The sequence below is a fragment of the Nicotiana tabacum genome, chromosome 2 (genome assembly GCF_000715075.1).
Source record: "Nicotiana tabacum cultivar K326 chromosome 2, ASM71507v2, whole genome shotgun sequence".
Lineage (NCBI taxonomy): Eukaryota > Viridiplantae > Streptophyta > Magnoliopsida > Solanales > Solanaceae > Nicotiana > Nicotiana tabacum.
The window spans coordinates 71,269,333-71,292,916 of record NC_134081.1 but is presented as its reverse complement, the minus strand read 5'-3'; the positions used below and the strand labels follow the sequence as shown (position 1 = coordinate 71,292,916).

Below are 23,584 nucleotides of genomic sequence, written 5' to 3'. Positions count from 1 at the left end.
TAAACCATGTATTTAACTTGTACTAGGTGGGAATCACTTTCCTTATGTTGCTTGATGAAAATCCCCTCAAAATGGCTCCCCAAATTCGGCCAACCCGAGTGAAAAATGAAAGACGAAGGGCCAAATCCCGTTCTTAAAACAATTCTGCCCAGCGACATTTTCGCATCTGCGGTACACTTGGCCGCATCTGCGCTCTCGCAGATGCGATGCTCCCCTTCACTTCTGCGGCTTCCCTTGCTTCTGCGGACTGCTTCTTCGATAACACTGCCGCTTCTGCGAAGCAGCCCTCCCTCTCACTTTTCGCTTCTGCGATTGACCCGTCGCAGGTGCGACTCCGCTTTTGTGGTCCACCTGTCCGCTTCTGCGACCACTGCCTCAGTCACGCCTGGCCGCTTCTGCGAAGCACATGTCGCCTCTGTTAGCTCTCACGTGCGAGCAAAATTCCGCAGGTTCGATTGCACCAGAAGGCAGAGTTCCAGCAAATGCTTCAAGTCCAAATTTGATCTGTTAACCATCTAGAATCCACCCGAGGCCCTCGGGACCTTGACCAAATATACCAACGCATCCCAACACACATTACTAATATAGTCGAGGCCTTAAATCACGCCAAACAACATCGAAACTACGAATCGACGATCGAAATCCTTCTTTAAACTTTCAAACTTCGACGAACGCGTCCGAACTATACCAAAGCATTCCGGAATGACGCCAAACTTTGCGCACAAGTCATAAATCACAATACGAACCTATTCCAAGGTTCGGAATCTCAAACGGACATCGACAATACCATAGTCCACCTCAGACCAAACTTAGGAAATTCTTAAACCTTCAAAATGCCAACCTTCCATAATAGGCACCGAAATGCTCCCGGGTAATCTGATACTCAACCCGAACTTACGTCCGAGTCCGAAATAATCATACGAACCTATTGGAACCTTCAAAACCCGATTCCGAGGTCGCTTACTCAAAAGTTAAACCTTAGCCAATTCCTTCAACTTAAAGCTTCCGAAATTAGAATTTTCTTTCTAAATCAACTCCGAACTTTTCGAAATTCAATTTCGACCACACGTACAAGTCATAATACCCGAAGTGAAACTATTCAAAGCCTCAAACCGCTGAACAACACGCTAGGGCTCAAAATGACCGGTCTGGTCGTTACAAAAAAAAGTACTTGATATCAAAATTTTTATTATTTTATTCCTAATATCTTTAACCATTATTGCATCCTTCCACAGACAAAATCAATAATTCCTTTTACATTTCTTTTTTGTCGTTCTACCTCTTCATGTAAATTCTTTTAAGTTGTAATATTTTATTTTAATTGAATAGTTAATATTTAAGCAACAAGTAAAAATTTCTATTTTTTATAAAAGTAAAATAAAATATATAAAATAGAAAATCCAATCAAAATAAAAGTGTCATTCTCTCTTCTTTTTTTTTTTTTTTTTTTTATGTTTATCACTTTGCTGGACTATAAAAAGAAGCTTTCGAATATTCCACAATGCATTTTTATGTTATGATTTTAGTGGTTTTGACGAGCCGTATTTCTCGCATGAAGCCATTTCCCTTCTAGTTGCACTTCATCGTTATTGAAATATAGGTCCTCGGCAAGCGGAAACAAAAAGAGGGTGATTAAGATCACGAATAATTTAGAGGTATAACTAATTCGTGTCAAGTATAGTCGTTCTACCTTCTTCTTGTTAATATATACTTCAAGATATATTTTTCCATAAACAACTTTTAGGATATTTCAATTATTTTGATAGCTAATACTTTTTACCAAAAAAATTACAGTAATTATTTATTAAAATTTTAGCATTTAAAATAATTTTAACGCAGTTGGACGTTTATCAACTACTTTCAATTAATTAACAAGAAACGGACACGAAATAAAAACATCATAAACTCGAGAGACCAAAAAGTCAAAAGCTCTAATTTCCCATTTTCCATGGTAGTTGCTGTGTTCTGCTCACGTAGTGACCAATTTAATACTTTTATTTGCAATATCTACCACCATTAAACAATACTTCTTCTACTCTACTGAAAAGTATGCAATACAGCTTTTCCTCTTCTTTCTTTTGTCTTCATCTTCTCTTTACTTCATTCATTGAGTTATAGAGTAGTAGCACTATTTATTCCAAACCGAAAGACAAGCTGATAAATAGATATATAAACATTTCTTGGATGTTGACCCACTTTTCCTTTTTGATCATCTCTTTCTTCTCTCTTTGCAAAGATCTCTGAATTTTAATTTTTGGTCATTCATTTTAACTTTTGGGGTCCGAAGTTGACTTTGTTCTTCTTCTTCTTAAGGTACAGATCTCTGATTCTGATTCTTGATTTTTCAACTTCAGATCTTGTCTTCTAAGTGTCTCTAGCTTTGTTGTATTTTTTGTGTGTGTAGTTTTAGGCTTTTATTTATCCCAGTTTTTTCTGGGTATATGAGGATCCTTTTTCTGTAAAATTTAAGTCATTTCGGAGAGGATTTTGCTCCTTACTTTTGATTTCATTGATACAAACTGGTATAAAGTTTGTGTCTTTTTGGGATTTTGAGCTTCAATTTTTGTTTTTGTAGAGAAATTTATGTTCTTTTCTTGGTTTCTGCAGGTGTGCTAAAGAGAAGTTAGAGGAGCTTTGATTTAGCTTATAAGACTTTTAGCAGGTTTGTCTTAATAGGGCTAACTCATTTATCTGTGATAGATTGATATCTGTATAATTATATGTTAAAGTAGTAAATCTCATGAATCTACGGTTTGTACACAGAGATATTTAGGGAGACAAAACCTAATCTTTTGAGTCATAAACGGCCCGAGAAAGAAAATCTGAAGTTAAAAGACAAAATCACAAGTTTTTTTGTAAATGAATAATAAAAAAGCTATGCTTCTGACTAGAAAAAGAAAGTTCAAAGATTAAGAGTTTGGCAATAGCTTCGAGGCTCGAAATCACTAGGCTAAGGAAAATAAAAGAGGTGGAGGATTGATGAAAACTTTACAAACCTGGACCTTTAAAGAAAGTATTTTTTTTTTTCATCTGGTACTTGAAAGACTATCCTTATTTTCTTAGATTCAGCCTGTTGTTTCAGCTGTTTATGGGATTTTACATCATGTTTATAGTACAATTTGCGAATCATCTTTAAGGTTCTTTGCATAGATAGATTAATTTTTATTTTTTTTTACATTTAAATCAAGACATTTTCTGATATCCCAACAAGTAGTTGAATTTATCCTAAGTGGAGTAAGGTTTGGTTTTCCTGCTGGTGCCAGCAGTGGGTTGTCGACACTAAAAAATTTACATGTTATTTTTTCTTTGCTTCTTTGCTCTGTGCTTGGAATTGCTAAAACAGTGCTACATCAGAAAAGCAGTTATCTTTCTTATGTTCCATCAGTTCTTGTCTTGCAACTAAGCCAAAACAACTAGCATCACTTTAAGAATCTTAAAATGTTTGTATCTGATAAATCTCATGTGATTTACTTTACTGTACTTTGGTGTCCTTGTGAACTTATCTTTTTTCTACTCTCTTTTTTCCTTTTTCTTTTCTCTTTATATGCCTTTCGTGCTTCTCTCTCTTTGCTTTTCTTCTTGGCAACTTATTCTTCTCGTTAGTGCAACATGATTTATTCTTTGTTCTTTTGCAGCCTTGTCCTTTGACAAGTTTGCTTCAGTTTACTGGAAAAAGGCTTATCTTTTAAGGAAGAGCGGAAAAAGCAGTACCATTTATTCTGGTATTTGGACTTGTATCTATAAGTGTTGGTAGTAGATGTCGTTCCGCAGTATAGTTCGGGATGTAAGAGATAGCTTTGGCAGCTTATCTAGGCGAAGCTTTGACGTAAGGCTCTCTGGTCATCAAAGGGGTAAATCACATTGTTCATTTCATGACATAAGCGACCAGCTTGTTGTCGTCCAGAACAGTTGTTGGGCTAATCTCCCACCAGAACTACTTTTTGATGTAATTAGAAGATTAGAAGAGAGCGAGAACACATGGCCTGCTCGTAAGCATGTTGTAGCATGTGCCTCAGTTTGCAGGTCATGGAGAATTATGTGCCAAGAAATTGTTAGAAGTCCTGAAGTTTGTGGAAAGCTTACTTTTCCGGTATCGTTAAAGCAGGTAAGGAAGCCCAACTCTCATAGTGGAGAAGAGTATTGACTAATCTTTTAGAGGAAAATTAACGAGTTTGTTTATTTCTTTTTTCAGCCTGGTCCTCGTGACGGAATGATTCAATGCTTCATCAAGAGGGACAAATCTAATTTGACTTACCATCTTTTCTTGTGTCTCAGTCCTGGTAAGGATTCGTTCTGAATTTGCTATTGCGGGGTGGGTTAATGCCTTCTAGTTTATGATATCATCCAAACATAAATGAGGCATGAAAGATAATGCCAATTCAGAAATATGAGGCTAAATGATGGCATTAATGTCTTTTCACTATTCTCTAGTCAGCTGTAACCTCCCCCTCACTCCCCAAAAATGAATACAAAAAGGAAAAAAAAAAAGAAGAAGAAGAAGAAGAAGAAGAAAGACTCATGTTATTGAAGTCTTTTGTAGGGCACAACTGTGATGTATGATTTCCTATGTACTTATATTTCCAGTTGTGATTTGAGGTTTTTTTGCTGTGTTGCCTAGAAAGTTTTCTAGAGTTTGATGAAAACCTCTGCTTAATTTGTAGCTTTACTAGTTGAAAATGGAAAGTTCCTTCTCTCTGCAAAGAGAACAAGGCGTACTACTTGCACGGAGTATGTTATCTCAATGAATGCAGAAAGTATCTCGAGATCAAGCAACACTTACGTTGGAAAATTAAGGTAATGCTGAGGAGCTATTCATTTTCTTTTTCCCCATATCTTTCTTGTGGGATGTTTCAGGAAATACTAATGTAAAACAAAGATATTCTTTACCCCTTACACTTATCAAAGAGAAAAGCTTTCTCACAAGTTAGCCTAGCATCAAATACTAAGCATGAGCATCTCAAAAGGCTTGAAATTATTGAGTACTTTAGTTAATGCATTTAATACATACATCAGGGGAAAAAATCATGCCCAGCCAGAAAGAATTAAATTCCTTAAGGGAAAGGGAGAGGGAAAGAAATGTAAATGTAGTGACTATGTCTGCAGCCTTCTGCTATAGGTTTGATTGATACAGCAATGTCTGCTCAACTGCTCTAAAAAATAGATCTTGTGTTATATATGTTTTCATCTAACGCAGCTTTGGAGTGCTTATATGCACTGTTTTTGTCATAATTACATTGTTATTAAGTATATGATTAATCAGAAAGTGTTTCCTGATCACATAATACCGCCGTTCATTGCAGGTCAAATTTTCTGGGTACAAAATTCGTTATATATGACACACAGCCTCCATGCACCTCCGCGAACATTCCCCCTCCCGGCCGCACAAGCCGTAGATTCTCCAAGAAAGTCTCTCCTAAAGTCCCAACTGGAAGCTACAGCATAGCTCAGATCAAATACGAGCTAAATGTTCTTGGAACAAGGGGCCCACGGAAAATGAACTGTGTCATGCACTCGATTCCTGCCTCTGCACTTGATGTTGGCGGTTCTGTGCCAGGTCAACCAGAGCTTCTCTCAAGGTCCCTTGAGGATTCATTCCGAAGTATCTCTTTCTCAAAGTCGCTTGATCATTCTACTGACTTCAGTAGCTCGCGATTTTCTGAAATTGTTAGAGCATCATCCAACGAGGGAGATGATAGCAACGCGAAACCGTTGGTTCTAAAGAACAAGTCACCGCGTTGGCATGAACAACTGCAGTGCTGGTGCCTAAACTTCCGAGGGCGAGTGACAGTTGCATCTGTAAAGAATTTTCAGTTGATTGCTGCCAACCAACCACCTGCTGGCGGACCCACAACCTCTCGGTCAAGTCAATCAGATCATGACAAAGTCATCCTTCAATTTGGAAAGATCGGCAAAGATATGTTCACTATGGATTACAGGTATCCACTGTCTGCAGTCCAGGCTTTTGCTATATGCTTGAGCAGCTTTGACACCAAATTGGCATGTGAATAGAAGGAAAAAGTTGTTACATTAGGATGCTAAAAAAATTAACCGTGATGGCTTTGTTCTGGATATATTTTATTTTGTTTCTTATTTTCGCCAGTAGAATTAGGGGTTGTCCCTAATCTTTCGATCATCTTGTAAAAACCTGATTTAATTGCGACACTGATCTTGTGCGTCTTGACATTTGAAAACTGGATAAGCCACCAAGTGGTGCTACACATGCCAAACACTTTATGCTCTGGCCTGTGCAATGACACTCACTATTGATCATAGTTCAGGGCTGGTGACATTGTGTGGCTATCCATGGGAATTGTACCTTGGTCTGATTAACTCAAATGCTATGGATCTTTCAATTTACTACAGGAGTTTCCAATAATAATTAAAAAAAACATGAAATAGATAATACTGCAGAACTGAATTGTTAAGGGATTCTCAAGTAAGATCTACTTCATCATTTTACTAACAGTCATGTTTTAAGCTCAGTTATTTGAAAGTGAGAATGTAGTGCATAATAACCTCAATGGGGGTATAATAAAGCATATTACTTGCATCTCATTTGCGCCTGTATTTTTGGTCTTTGATTACCAGTGGTGTACGAAGAATTTTTTTTGCATATCTGACTGAATACATCAATACGATTGTTTTCGACGAGTTTCCGAACTAGAGTTTCAGTTCTTCTCTCCAAATTTGCTAAAATGATATGGTAATATTTCTTTTAATCTTAAGTGGTCATGCTGGTTTAATGCTAAAGTTCAGTCACAGGTTTCCATTTCTTTTACTTAAAACAACGTAGTTTCTAGTCTCATTTGTTGAACGAGAAATACAAACTTAAGCTCCGTTTGGTCATAGATTTCGGTTACTTTTTTTCAAAAAAATTCTGAATACAGTGTTTTCTCACGGAATATGATTAGTTTTTGCAAAAAAATTGAAGTTCCCAAAAACAAATTTAGGGCATTTTTTGAATAAAATTTTTTCTTCCATTCAAAACTTAAATTTTTTTTTTCAAATAAAATGCATGTCTAAACACAACTTCAACTTTCAAAAATTATTTCTCTAATACAATTTCAAAAATTCTTTTTTGAAGTTTCAACCAAATTTATGTTCAAACGTCAGCTAATAATGAATGCACATAAAAATTTGAACAGGTGACCCTCTTGGAAAGAAAACTAGGTTAACCACTAGAGACGCTGCTTTTATCAGCAGCATTATCCAATATTATATATAAATAGTTTTTTCGTTTTGTTTTTTCACAAATTGTTAAAAGAGAACAGAAATGGTTGAAATTTACCAAACTACACCTATTTATCATGGTCAAGTCATAAATTAAGACGAGAATGTATATTAATTAACTATTATTTAATGATAAAAATGTATGTAAAGACATGTATCATGTTTATTGGACTGACCTAAACACTTACTGAAAAAACAAAGTGCATTCGTCCGCGTTGATAACATCTTTCCTTAGAGCTGACGGAACGTGATCAAATTGCATCGTGATGTCTACCTTTTTACCTTTTTATATATACTAGATGACAATGGCCCGTGCGAGACATTTTACATTTTCATGCAATGATTAATTTTTGGATGCTTTGCATAGTCATTTGGTGAGGGAGGATAGTGATAAGTGTGGATTTTAATCACTTATTAGTATTTTCTTGTTTTAGTTTTTAGTCCAAAAGTAGTGATTTTTTATTTTCGAATTTAACGAAATTGTGTAAATTACAGGCATGCCGGAGATTTGAGCTCAATGAAGAAACCTAACTCAAAAAAGAGTGTTCCAGCTCAACAAGGCAAAGAGGAGCAATGCAAAGAAAAGTGTAGTCCGCAGAACTTATTTTGTGGCCGTAGATGAAGATACGGGCCGCAGAAATGTAAGTGCGGCCGCAGACTTGCCCTTGAAGCCTTAGAGGAAGTTTAGCAGAAGTACGGTCCGCACACCAATTGTGCGGCCGCAAAAGTAGTTCGCACTGACAAGCTTGAAATGTTCAGATAAGTTGCAGAAGACTAAGTATGAAGCCTCTTGAGAATGTGGTCTGCAACCAAAATATGTAGTCGCAGAAGCTTAAGTGCGGCCGCAAAGATTATTATGCGGCCGCAGAATTTCTCCCATTGCAAGAGTAGAAGAAAGTGCAGTCGACACATCAAATTATGCTCCTGAAGAATATTTTTGTCAGCAAATTTCTGGACACTATAAATAAACGAGAAACACTTTTTTAAGGCTACTTTTGTATTCCTAACAGTTGTAGCGGTTATAGTTTACTACTTTGGAAACGTTATGATCAAAATTAGAGAATACCCACTACTTTTATCGTCTAATTGTAGTTTTATGTCTTCAATTACTTCTTCTATTTTATTTTCTATGTCTTCAAGCATGAGTAGCTAGATTTTATCTAGGGTTGTGACCCAATCCTAGTATGTAAAACTTATGGGTTGTTAATACTAATGCTTGTTTATGATTGGGTTTTTGCTATTTAGCCTGATTTATACTTTATATCTAGAATTAATGGTTGCAAACATTGATTCATTCTATTTGACTTAGTTCTTACTTGAGAAAGAGGAACCTAGTCTAGGAAAGCTTGGCTAATAAGAAATTGAGCTAGTTAGGGTTTTGACTAGTTTGATTAAAGGATTTTGAACTATAGATAGGAATAATCCCACTTGGACTCATATCAACTGCTTAGATTGCTACCCATTTGGTCTTGAGAAAGCCAATTTTGGCATAACCTGTCACGACCCAAAATCCCACCACATGCGTCGTGATGGCACCTAGTCTCTAAGACTAGGTAAGCCGATTTCAATTACATTTTGAAGCCATTTTTTAATAAGTAATCAAAACTAACCGCGGAAATAATTACGATATACAACCTCCCAAGACTAGTAGTACTGAGTCACGAACTCTAACTGAATACATGGAATGATCACGAGGACTGAATATACAATATTGTTTGATTACAAATTAACAGTACAATGAAATGAAAAGACTCCAAGAGACTGCGACGACCAAGCAGCTCTACCTTGAATCCTTACGATCCCGCTTTAACTCTGCTCAAGTCCAATATCTCCAATACCTGGCTCGGCACAAAAATATGCAGAAGTGTAGTATGAGTACACCACAGTCGGTACCCAGTAAGTATCAAGACTAACCTCAGTGGAGTGGAGATGAGGTACAGTCAAGATACTCACTAGTCTAATAACCTGTGCAATATAATATACAAAATACTAGGAAGCATATAGCAATAAGGGCAGGATAAAACAACTGGTGGTATATGCAGCAAGACAACAAGAATACAAATAAATATTCCTCAATAATTAATAAATACATGTACGCCCAATTAATTCAAATTGTTCAAATAAATATCATTCACATATAATTCTTCTAAATAACTCTCTTTCAAGTGTAGTTTTCTCAAATAATTATTTTTCAAATACAATTCTTTCAACAAATCTTTTCAAATAAATATCTTTAAAATACAATTCTTTTATATAATTTTTTTTGAATAAAAATCCTTCCAAATAAATATTTTGAATATAATTCTTTCAATTAAAAAGTCACCATATGACACCTCATTTCATAATCATAAAAATACGGGTCTCAGCCTATTTTCATATTTTTCTTAAATACGGGTCTCAGCCCATTTTCATATTTCCATGGCACCTCGTGCCCATAATTAAATCATCATATTTTCCTGGCACCTCGTGCCCTCATTTCATATCACAACTGCACGGATAATTCACGTGCCGATTATCATTATCATTTCATCACAGCACCTCGTGCCCACATTTCATATCACAACTGCACGGACAATTCATGTGCCAAATATCCTTATTATTTACTCACGGCACCTCGTACCCATATTTTATTTTATAATCCGCCTGGCAATAGCCACAGGCTCTCAATTTCAATATAAAACAGATTGTTATCAATTTACTATCAACAAGACCAATTGCACAAGGCATAAAAATAAACACAAGAAAAATCACAACATCACATAAAAATCATCAACACCACAACACCACATCATCACGTATCGTCCCTGACAATAGCCACCCTTATCGCTCCTATTGCCACCTTTATCACCCCTATAGCCACCCTTATCGCTCCGCCCAGACAATATCAATAGCCACCATTATCGCTCCGATTGTCACCATTATCGCTCCTATAGCCATCCTTATCGCTCCGTCCAGATAATATTCCAACAAACACAACAACAGTAAAATGCCACCCTTATACCCACATAATATCAACGGTGAAATACCACCCTTATCTCCCCAAAATAATAACTCACACAACACAATAATTTACACAAAAAATTAACACGACAACATAATAAAATCAAGTCATATCACAATTTACCCAATGGCCACAACCAAATTCCAAAGATATAACAAAATTAATTAATTTCACAACAAATAACTCAAGGCTCCACACAATGTATATAACACCCAAAAACAATCAATAGAGATAGAAATTACTCAGCATAAAGCAAAGCCTTCATTAATGTAAATTTAGATAATTATATTAGCGCTTCTTCTTAAACTTGCTTAATTAATTATTTGCATAGGAAAAATTCAAAATGAAATTAAATTTCCAGAATTATCAAACCAACAAACTCACGGAATTACATAAATATTTAAGTAACAATCACATCAAATTGTTATATAAAAACAAGTTCAACCAACAGGTATTTAGGCATGGCAAATAGATGATTAAATAAATGCCAACAATTATCTAATTTACTACACAATATGCCTAAGACTCAACCCAATATATTTTGCACATACAAGCCCGAGTACGTACTCATCACCTCGCGTACACGGCTTTTCACATTTCACAAACGGCACATAAGACTCGATGCCTAAGGGGTAATTTTTCCACTCGAGGTTAGGCAAGACACTTACCTTTTTGAAATTAGGCTGATATTCCAAAATAGTTTTCTCACGTGAATTGACCTCCGGACGGCTCCAATCTTTCTTGAGCCTTCCTTACATTACTACGAGGTTCCGAAAATTCTAGCAACTTCAATCTATTTAGAAGAATAACAAAAGTGAGCCATAATTAGGAAGCTTTTCATGGTTTCAGCTCATTTGAGCATTTTATCAAACACTAGGTGTGCAAATTTGGTTACAAGGTTCTTCTATAAGATTTTCTTCATTTCACAACCCAATCTTTACTTATTTGATCTCAACAATCTTTCTACAGACCTAATTGGTACAAGCATATATACATAATACTCTTACACCCAAGAATCATACTCCCAATCACCAATCTTTTACCCCAAACTCGAAATTGAAGACTAGGGGTTGAATCTTACCTCTTAGATGAAGATCTTGTGATTAGCTTCCTTGATTCTTGAAGATTGGATGATTAGAATGTTAGGTTCCCTCCTTCTCTCTCTAAAATTCTTTTACCTCTCTCTAAAACCCTCAGAATAATACCCTAAAATAAGCCCCGAAACCTATTTATCAAAATGGGGTCTGGTTATGAAAATAGAAAAATTAACCCTCCGAAAGCAGGTCTGCGGTCGCATAATGGACCGCAGAATGGGTATGCGGACCGCACAATTGATCGCAAAATTGGTGCCCAGAACTGGGCTGTTCTGGTCCATTCTGCGACCAGTTTTGCGGTCGCAGAAGCAGTTTCGCGATCGCGTAACGATTTTGCGATCGCAGAATCGTATTTTTTCAGCCTTTGGTAATTTGGTCATAACTTCTTGTAGGAGTGTCCAAATTATGAACGATTTGAAAAGTTAGAAACTAGACTCAAAGATCTTTCATTTGATAGGTAATACACCATATAACACTTCGTATGATGAGGGTTATGCTTATTTGAAGTTAGGTCTTATGCGAATTCACTTGAAACTTTAGTCTATTATGAAATTTTCAAGTTCTACATTCGATGCCGAATCCTATCGAATCAAGCCCGATTAACCTCAAATTTTACACACAAGTCATAAATGACATAACGGACCTATTTCAATTTCCAGAATCGGATTCCGACCTCGTTATCAAAATTTTAACCTTCGATCGATCTTTTCGAAACTCGTCTATTTTTCCAACTTTCGCCAAAATGTGTCGAAATATCTTACGGACTTCCAAATACAAATTCGGACATACGCCTAAGTCTGGAATCATCATACAAAGCTATTGACATCATCAAAATTTTATTCTGGGGTCGTTTTCTCAAAAGTCAACTCTCTGGTAAACTCTTTCCATTTAAGCTTCTAAATAAGAATTGTTCTTTTAATTTATTTTCGAATCTTCCGAAAATCAAACTCGACCACACCCACGGGTCATAATATATATTACAAAACTGCTCAAGACCTTAAATCACTGAACGAGGTATTAATTCTTAAAATGACAAGTCGGGTCGTTACATAACCACTTTATGACCGAGAGGTATCTGGTGGGTACTTAAGAATTGAGAGTCATAAAATACCCTGATCTACCTAACAAGCATTAATTTACTATACCCATTAGATTTGCGCCTAGGTGAAGGTTACATCACTAGGCTTTTTCCTTAATTGATTAAAAGACCAAAAATATTTTATTCTCTAGTTGTTGTTATTCAGTTTAATTCCTTAGCTCGTAACTTAGATAACAATCACCCACCATGTTTGAAAGTCTAATTTAGCTCTCTCACGTTCTCTTCTTGAGTGTTTACCTTAATACCGATCTAAAATCCATGTGGAATTCAACCCCTACTTGTGATGGATTTTATAATTGCAACGACCATTTCATGCTTGTTATTTGAGTGTGAACTGAACGTGATAAGTTTTTGTTGCCGTTGCCGGGGAGTTTTACGGTGTTTGCTGTATACTTGAGTTTGTTTCTTGAAATATATTCTTTTACTTTTGTGATTCTAATTTGTTGAAGTGATCGTAGGTTCCAAATGGCGAACAACGAACTTGGAATTATGCCATTGGGAGAGGTGGATAATGATGAGGACCAACTTGATGAAATGCCTCAAGCTCCACAACAAAACCGCCAAGGCCATGGTCAACAAGATAATGTGCCTCCACCTCCCCCACCTTCACCACCACCACAACCACAAGTGGCGCAACATCGAATTTTGCCCAATGAAGGTTATACGAGTGTCATAATCACCCTCGTATTAGGGCAGGAAACTTTCAAATTACCAATGTGATGCTTACTTTGCTCGAGCAACGAGGTTATTTCACTAGGGCACTAAATTAAAATGCTTACAAGCATTTGAAGGGTTTTGTGGATACGTGTTGGGGGAACAAACAAATAAACATTTCGGGAGATGCTTTGAGGCTAAGGATTTTTTTCCTTCTCACTAAAGGGTAAGGCTTTGGATTGGTTGGAATGCTTGCCTAATCATTCTATCCATATTTGGGATGTATTGGCGGCAAAGTTTATTGCAAAGTTTTTCTCTCCCGGGCACATGGCTACTCTTCGGGGTGAAATATTAGCTTTCAATCAAGAGCCCAATGAACCTTTGCATGAAATTTTAGAGAGATATCAGACAATGGTGAAGGAGTGCCCGAACAATGATATGAATGACAACTTGATTCAATAATCTTTCTACTGTGGTATTAATACTATGAACCAATGTGTGCTCAATCAATTGGCCGGAAGCAATTTTATAACAATACCTTACACGGAGGCATGTGGGATTCTTGATGAGATGGAGAAAACTTCTTTGGCTTGGCAATCCCGAGCTAATGTTCCCTAAGGTGATCCCAATATGATCCATCTTCACAAAGAGTTGCTAGACTATGAGCAAGCTATTGACGAATTGACCACAACCATGACTCAACTTGTTGAGGCCAAACTTTATCAAACACAAGCTCCTAAGCAAGTTCATGCTATGAAGGGCGTAAATGTTTTGGCCAACAAGAGGAGGATTAAGGGTCCAAAATTCCAATCCCGAGTGGAGAATTATGCACAAGATGATTGTAGCTTTGACCAAGATGATTCCTATCAAGAGCAAGAAGAAGAGGTACAATTTGTGAACAATTACCAAGAGGAGCTGAGCAATTTTCAAGGCTCCAATCAAAATTAATGGCGTTCTCAAAATAATCAAGTCAATTGGGGTTTTAACAACCAAGGGAATTGGCATAAAAATAACAACAACCAAGGGAATTGGGGAGGCAATAATCAAGGAAATTGGGAAAGCAACAACAATCATGAAAATCGAAGATTGGGTTTTCAAAGGCCCCCAATGTATCAACAACCAAGCAACCCGCCTCCTTATCCTTCCCATGGTTTGAGTTCTTCAAATAATGAAATGGTCCGTACTGAGAACAATTTCAAGCAAATGATGGAGAAGAATGTGGATTCGGATGCCCAACTTGCCTCACATACCACATCAATCTGTAATCTTGAAGTTTAAATGAGGCAAATCTCTAAAGCTCTTAATACTCATCCTAAGGGTGCATTACCGAGTGACACGGTAGTAAACCCAAAGGGTGGTAACAACATAAGGCATGCTATGATGGTTATCACAAGAAGTGGAAGAGGCGGGAGAGCACCCACCTCAAATGAAAAACAACTTGTGGATGATGACCAAGTGATCCAAGAGGAGGAGATCCCAAGCAACAATGTTCAAGTATGAGATGAAGTCTGGATTGATATTGATGATAGTGTGGAGGAGGCCCAAGAGAAGGTGAACCCGTCTAGGGAACACATTATTGACATATCGAAACTGATGTGTGGCCAAAATGCTATATTTTTAGTACATTACTCGCCTTACATGTTGTTAGTTTAGTGGTTAATTGTGCGACGTTTGAGCTAAATTATGTTTTTTTATGTGTAGGAGCATCGCAAGACAAAGATAAGTGAAGGTTGCACAAAAAGAGGACGAAAATACAAGAAAAGTGCACAAAAATACCAAGTACCCAAACCGTGCTACATGCCAAGCATAACCAGCTCTATAGCCAGCTTGACTGTGCTACAGGCCAGGCGTAGCCAGCTTCGTAGCTAGACTGACCGTGCTATAAGCCTGGCCTCGCGAGATCTATAGCACGGTGATCAAAAGTGCGTGAAACTCAAACCCTAGCCTATAAATACTCCCTAAACATGTCTAAGAAAGGGGGACATTTTTAGAGCAGATTTGACCAAAAAGGGAGGACGTTTTGAGAGGGGATTTTAACCTAAGGAGGCAAGAACCCACTAGGAGCAAGGCGGAGAATTCTTCTACGAGTTTTTCACTTCCTTCTTCCTATTTTCATTTTTGGTTATGCATTCTAGTATTGTAGTTTTGCATACTATTATGAATAACTAACTTGTTATCTAAGGTTTTGATGTAACATTTTGTAGGATGAATTCTTATTACATTTTTATATAAGTTTGTCATTGATCTTTCTCTACTTGTTCAACTATATTTCCATTATTGTTGATTGAAGAGCTCTCAATTAACTATGCATGTTTAGTGTGTATATTGCTCGAGAGAGAGTACACATTTAGGTAGTTGTTGAATAACATCACTCCTAACGTATGTGAGAGATCAATACAGAGGGTTTAAAGGCGGGATTAGAGATAACGAATCCTTGGTGTGATCGTAGTGAGCGGTGAATTAGTACCAGCTAGCGTAGTTCGAGAGAATACGTTTAGTAAATTGTAGTAGTTACTCGAGACAGAGATACGAAACCCAAAGTACTCATGATCGATAGAGAATACTTAGACGAATTATAGAAGACGTAGCGGGAAGGATTTCGACAATTGGGAAAATCATAACTCTAGACCTCCTTAATCTTTTCTCCAACCCCTATTATCTTTAGTTTTTAATCTACTACTTTAATTTGTTAGTTAATTAAATATAAGAATCTTATTATTTATAACTTAAAAATTGTTCGAACTTGTCTTCTTAGTGATAGTGAACAGTTATAGCTAAACTTTAGTCCTCTGTGGGATTCGACTCTAGACTTTTAGACTGGATTATATTTGCAGCGATCGGTTATCATTTTTAGGACTAGAGTTGGGCATGATCAAATTTTGGCGCCGTTGCCGGGGAACTAATGGTATAGTTTTAGTTATACATATTGCTAGGTTTCAAGTTTGAACTTTTATTTTATTTTTTTTAGTATTTGAATTTTTTTATTTTAGTTTTACTTGTTGATTTGAGAAACATGGCATCTTGGAATTATGGGAGTTTTAATATTGGTAATTATATTTTTGATCTTCCTTATGCATATTGTGGAGGAAACTACTTGTGCCAAGATTATTAATATATTTTTGAGAGCGAGTTATGTGCACCAACTCAACAAAATGACCACCATAGTAAAATATTACGACGAATGACCAGCCCACCACCCTGCATTTATGTGGTGTTTCTCCACACCCTTCCTCCTTCAAAACTCCATAAAACAGTAGTAAAATACGTAATCCAACAACAACACAAAATAGTCCGCTACAAGTGAATAACTCGAACTCACGGCTTTCTATCACCGTCCCGTGAGTTCTTACAATTATAGAACGACTTTACATACATATCCAGCAGAAAAAATGGATAAAAGAGAGCAGTAAACTTACCTTGTTTGTTGAATAACTCAGCTCCTATCTTGGTTCTTCAAACTCTAGGTTTTACTCCAACTAGAACTTGAAAAGGAGAGAAATTCAATTAGGGTTTGTGTGTAATTTTTGGGAGGATGTTTGCAGGGGTTTAGGTTTAGTTATTGTTCCCTATTATAAGTGTATTATATAAAGAAAATAGGCTTTTAAAAGGTCTATTTGGACGACCTGAACTGGCCCATTTTTGGACTCTCATTTAAGCAAGTAAGTGACACACCTACTTGTCACCTAGTAGCTTGTGCAGTCTCGCAAAAACGCATATAACTCTCTACTCCGATGTCGTATTGACAAACGGTTTAATGAATTAGAAAATATACTCATAGATCTTCAATTTAATGGGTGGAACACCCCGTAACCCTAAGTATATTGGGATAAAATTGTAGTTACATTTGACCCTAATTTCAGTAAAACTTATACGTAACTTGTGATAACTTTCATCGACTTTTGTTCCACAGCTCGCTTGACTTCAAAACATAACACACGACTATACAACAAACATAACTCATAACATAACCTCCTTATCATATTAATCACCCTAGTCTCACCCCAAAAGTACATGTTATAACTTTTTCAACTTGTCGACTTTCGAAGAAATATTATTTTCTTCAATTCCTTTAGCTTATGAACCTTCCAACCCTCTTTGTACTTGTTGTTCATGATCTTCAATATTTGTAACCTCCAAGGTAACATGATTAACTTACGTTATATACTTTCAAAGATGATCTCATTTTTGGTCCTACATTAGTTTGCTTACGACGCACTTTTACGTACGAAAATATAGGGTGTAACAAAACCCCTATGTAGCCTCAAACATGGCTCAAATAGTTCACAACAATGACATAGATGTGAGAAACATCATAGCTTAAGTTTTTAACAGTCAAATTTAGGGCTTATAAAAGCCTGAGCACAACCCGAACATGAATAAATAACCCCGATGCCCGCACATGGGTTCAACCCCACACATGTGTGCACCCAATAGCACATAGCTATCACAATAATTTAGGCAACTAGTGCCTCAACCGAGTTTAGATAAGATACTTATCTCAAGCAAATCAAATCACTCCTCTAGTAAGCCCTTTCCATGCATATCAATCTCCTGAAGGCTCGAATCTAGCCAAAATTTACGTAATACTATCAATATAAGCTATAGGAATTGATTCCAAATGATAAAGCTAAGATCTTTAACCAAAGTCAAAAAGCCAGCCAAAAAAAGTCAACCTTGTGCCTACGTCTCAAAATCTGATAAAATTTATAAATTCGAACACCCATTCAATAAGGAGTCCACCATACCAAAATCATCCAATTCTGACCACAAATCGACCCTCAATCCCTCAAATCTTACTCTCCAATACATGGGTCAAAAAATCCCCAAATTCCAACTTAGATTCATGATAAATAGGTAAAATAATCAATGGGTATTCAAAATACATGGATAAAAGTGATCAAAATTCACTTACCTCTTCAATCTAGGTGAAAACCTCTCCAAAAATCAACTAAGTCTGCACCCCAAAACTCTCAAAACGAGAAGAAGACTCAAAACCTCGATTTTATATATCTGCCCAACCTTTTCGCTCATGCGAACTCACCAGTCGCACCTGCGGCTCCGCTTCTACGAAATTCACTTAAGCACCCGACCAGTCACACCTGCGGTCCAATATTCACACTTGCGAGACCACTTCTATGGTCCTTGCTTCTCTCATGCGCGCCTGCAAATTCCAATCCATTTCTGCAACCTTAGCCTCTCCTACCAAAATCCGTATCTGCGAAGACCTCGTCGCATTTGCGGGCTCGCAGATGCAGAAGATCCATTGCACCTGCGACCACTGCCCAACACACACAGGACCACACCTGCGACCCTATGACCGCTTCTGCGGTTCCGCACCTGCGGCCTATTTCTCGCAGGTGCGGTTGCACGAGACATGATCACACCAGCTCTTTCAAAATTCCAAAATTCAATCTGATTTCAATCTGAATCACTCCTAAGGCTTCTAGGATCCCATCCAAACATGCCAACCTATCCTAAAATACGATACGAACTTAGTTGAAGCCTCAAATCCCATTAAACAACATCAAAAACATGAATCGCACCCCAATTCAAGCCTAATGAACTTTTGAAATTCAAATTTCTAAAATCAAAACTGAAACACGCCAAATCAACTCTGATTGACTTCAAATGTTGCACACAAGTTATAAATGAAACAACTGACTAATTCTAACTTCTGGTACCAAAATTTGAGCCCGATAACAACAAAGTCAACTCTTGGTCAAACTTCTCAGCTCTCCAAACCTTCATTTTTCCAACTTTCGCCAATCCAAGCCAAAACCATCTACGGACCTCCAAATAAGTATCCGGACACACTTCTAAGACCAAAATCACCATACGGAGCTATCAGAACTATCAAAACTCCATTTCGGAGTCGTATACTCATAAGTCAACATTCGATCAATTCTTTCAACCTAGGCTTCCAACCTTGGGGCTAAATATCCCAATTCATCTCGAAACATGTCCAGAACTAAACCAACCACCCCCTGCAAGTTACATAACAACAAATGAACATATATTAAGTAATAAATAGGGGAATGGGGCTACAATACTCAAAACGATCAGCCAGATCATTACATTCTCTCCCTCTTATAGAAACGTTCATCCTCGAACGGGTCTAGAATCATACCTGGAGTCTCAAATAAATATGGATGACTCCTCCGCATCTCCTGCTCAGCCTCCCAAGTAGCCTCCTCAACTAGCTGACCTCTCCATTGTACCTTCACTAAAGCTATATTCTTTGACCTCAGCTTTCGAATCTGTCAATCCAAACTAGGCACCGGCTCCACATTATAAGTCAAATTCCCATCTAACTGAACCGTGTTGAAGTCCAAAACATGAGATGGATGACCAAAATACTTCCAGAGCATGAACATATGATACACTGGATGAATACCTGATAGACTAGGTGGCAATGCAAGCTTGTAAGCCATCTCATCAATCCTCTCATGCACCTCAAAAGGGTCAATATACCGTGGGCTCAACTTGCCCTTCTTCCCAAACCTCATAACACCCTTCATGGGTAAAACTCTAAGCAATACCTTCTCTCCCACCATGTAGGCAACATCACGAACCTTCCGGTCGGCGTAACTCTTCTGTCTAGATTGTGCCGTGCGAAGCCGATACTGAATCAACTTAACCTTGTCCAAAGCATCCTGAACCAAGTCAGTACCCAATAGCCTAGCCTCACCCGACTCGAACCAACCAACCAGAGACCGACATCGCCTCCCATACAATGCCTCATACGGACCTGTCTGAATACTTGATTAGTAGTTGTTGTTGTAGGCAAACTTTGCAAGCGGTAGAAACTAATCCCAAAAACCCCTAAAATCCATGACACAAGTGCATATCATATCCTCCAATATCTGAATGGTGCGCTCGAACTGTCGGTCCGTCTGAGGGTGGAATGTTGTACTCAACTCAATTTGTGTACCCAACTCTTGTTGCACTACTCTCCAAAACCGCATGCCCCGATCTAAAATAATAGACACTCGCATACCGTGTAGGCGAACAATCTCACAGATATTGATCTCAGTCAATCGCTCAGAAGAATAGGTAGTCCCAAATGGAATGAAATGCACAAACTTAGCCAACCGGTCCACAATTGTAACACCCCGAAAAAATTTTAAGTACTTAAGTGTAAAGCTCGGTAAAGTTTGCAAAGAAAATAATATTTCATGGTGCCGGACTAGGCTTATGTATTTGAGGATTGTAGAAATTCTTCGCGACGAGCTTGCGAGCCACAGGTCGAACTTTTTGGGTTGAACAATGCACCGGAAAGTAAAGAAAATTTTTTGGTGGAAAAGTGCATTTCTGCGGTCCATTATGCGACCGCATAACTGTTATACGATGCACTATGCGACCGCAGAACAGTTATGCGGATCGCATAGTGACCGCACACTCAGGCAAATTTTTGATCATTTTGGACACCAATTATGCGACCGATATGCGGTCCGCATAACCATTATGCGGTCGCATATGCGACCGAAGAACCTGTTCCGGACACCTGTGACCACTGCCTAACACACAGGACCGCACCTGTGACCCCATGGCCAATTCTACAGCTCCGCACCCGCGACCCATTTCTCGCAGGTGCGGTTGCAGCAAACCTGATCACACCAGCTCTTCCAAAATTCCAAAATTCAATCCGATTTCAATATGAATCATTCGTTAGGCCTCCGGGACCCCATCTAAACATACCAAACCATCTTAAAATACGATACGAACTTAGTCGAAGCCTCAAATCCCATCAAACAACATCGAAAATACGAATCGCATCCCAATTCAAGCCGAATAAACTTTTAAATTTCAAAATTTTAAAACCGATACCGAAACACGCCAAATCAACTCCGATTGATCTCAAATTTTGCACACAACTCATAAATGACATATCGGACATATTCCAACTTCCGAAACTAAAATCCGAGCCCGATAACTATAAAGTTAACTCTCAGTCAAACTTCTCAACTCTCCAAACCTTCATTTTTCCAACTTTCGCCAATTCAAGCCAAAAACCATATACGGACCTCCAAATCAATATCTAGACACACTTCTAAGTCCTAGATCACCGTACGGAGCTATCAGAACTGTCAACACTCCATTTCGGAGTCGTTTACCTATATGTCAACATCCAGTCAACTCTTTCAACTTAGACTTCCAACCTTGGGGCTAAATATCCCAATTCATTCCTAAACATCCTCGGAACCAAACCAACCACCCCGACAAGTTACATAACAATAAATGAATATAGATTAAGCAAAAAATAGGGGAGCGGGGCTACAATACTCAAAACGACCGTCCGGGTCGTTACAGTAAAATATATACAACAGCGTAATTATATCCGTGTTATATGTAAGTGGAATGTTTTGACTAAATTTTCTATATTCTATAAAAAAGAATCTCACTACTTTTAAAAAAACCAAAAATCTAGTTAAAGCGGATAAATATTATCGAATATTTATAGGAATTTTTTCGTTCCTATACACTATTTGAAACTTTATTACAAAAAATATCCAAGTTTTGGTATTTACCCGACCTAAATAAGTTTTAGCTACAAAAAATATATATTCCACCTTAAAAGGCTCTCAATCCATTATTAGTGCCTTCAATCAAGAGATTTAGTTATACCCTTTTCCTTTTTCTCTCCTCCCTCCACTCTTCTCTCCAGATCGAACTTATATTTAGGGTTTTTTGTTTGATAATTGTTTCGGTCTTGGTTTTATGTTTTGGCAGTTTTTGTTTTAATTAAACTGTCTCCTTTTATTAAAACTAGCAGAGAGTAAAGTTGAGGGGTTAAAGCTCATGGTTACATCCGAGAGTTGACGCCCAACTATGACATGAAATTATGTTTTCAAATAGACTGAACATGATGGAACAGTTCTTGAATCCTTAGTAGCACATAAAGCTTTATCCAGTTCTAATGTAAGGTTGCACGTCGAGTGCAACAAAATTTTCAGCTTGCACATTAATGACATTTTGTGTTACATCAATAAGATGTTTAATGATTCTGTATTGCTTGCAATTGGCGTCATTTTTTGTCTAATACATTTGCATCTTTCTTTGATCGATTAGGTTTCAGTATTATTCATCAGTACAATCTAAAAGAGAACTTCTACTGAATCTAAACTTCATTGCATATTTATATTCAAACTAACACATAAAATCTCCATCTTTAAGAATAATATATGGTACATCAACATACAAATTAAAAATAAATTTCGTACAAATTTAATGCAAATTTGAATATCTAAAATAACATACATAGTAAAAACAAATTTTATACAACTAATTATATATTATACAACTTATCTATAACTTTCAAACATTATTTCTACCCAGTTAAATACAACTACAATATCATACAACTTAAATACAATTTTTATACAATATGTCTTTTGTATATATTTTGTATCTCATTTGTATATATTTTGTATCTCATTTGTATATATTTTGTCTGTGGTGTGTGCTTCTTCCTCTCTAAAATTCCAATCAAAACTTACTTTCTTAATACAATTTTAATACATATCAATAACTTTATGCAAAAAGATAGTATTGATAACTTAAATACAAATTTTATACAACGATTCATACATTATACAACTATTTTTCAACTTTCACACAATATTCAAATAAAAATATATATATAACTACAACAGAATACAGTTTACATATCATTATAATACAACTTTACTACAATTTCGTAAGTACATTGTATGTCATGTCTTCTTCTTCTTCTTCTTCTTCTTCTTCTTCTTCTTCGAGTTTCAATCTGAAATTCAGCCAAAATCAAGTCTAATCTTCACCAAAACACCCTCAAAATTGAGATATAAACTCCAAAAAATATTCTCAATTGTTTGCAACAACACCCAATCCAAACAAATAATGGTTTTTGAAAATCCAAATTCGATTTCAAAGCTTCAAAGCTTTTTAATGGATGTCAATGATGGAGAGTCAAACACCTTAAAAAATTATTGATTGACAATTTCAATTTGAACACCAATTGTGCAACATGAAAGAAAATTGCTAAGTTAAAACGATTGAAATACATTAAAACTATATACAATAAGAAAACATAAGAGAACATCAAATGAGGAAAAAATAGGGAAAAAAACAGAGAAGGAGAGTAGAGAGACGAAGAGAGAGAGAGAGAGAGAGAGAGAGAGAGAGAGAGAGAGAGAGAGAGAGAGAGAGAGAGAGAGAGAGAGAGAGAGAGAGTGTGGGCAAGTATAAAGGGATAATGAAATAACTGATATTCCTTATTCAATTTATAACATAAAAGGATACTCATTTAAAATTTATTTGTATATAATTGATAAATTATATATGACCATGTAATTAAATTAAAACTTGAGTACTGAGGGTAATAAGATTTCAAATAGTGTATAAGAAAATAAAAATCCCATATTTATATTTATAGGAAAGAAATCCTTTATGCTAATTTACAGCTCTGATAGCTGGGCTTGACAAAGTGATCAAAAGAAAGTTGGGCCAAAAGCCTAATGTCCAGCC

At 36.8% G+C, this 23,584-nt stretch overlaps 1 protein-coding gene across 1 annotated transcript; it reads left to right on the top strand.

Annotated features, from left to right (window-relative positions):
- The first annotated feature begins 1,982 nt into the window (after window positions 1-1,982).
- Window positions 1,983-6,358, top strand: LOC107799325 (tubby-like F-box protein 14). The gene is made up of 6 exons (XM_016622425.2): window positions 1,983-2,313; window positions 2,608-2,662; window positions 3,636-4,105; window positions 4,193-4,280; window positions 4,662-4,794; window positions 5,301-6,358. The coding sequence occupies exons 3-6, from the start codon at window positions 3,758-3,760 to the stop codon at window positions 6,007-6,009; spliced, it is 1,278 nt and encodes a 425-aa protein (XP_016477911.1). The 5' UTR covers window positions 1,983-2,313; window positions 2,608-2,662; window positions 3,636-3,757; the 3' UTR covers window positions 6,010-6,358.
- Window positions 6,359-23,584: the final 17,226 nt, after the last annotated feature.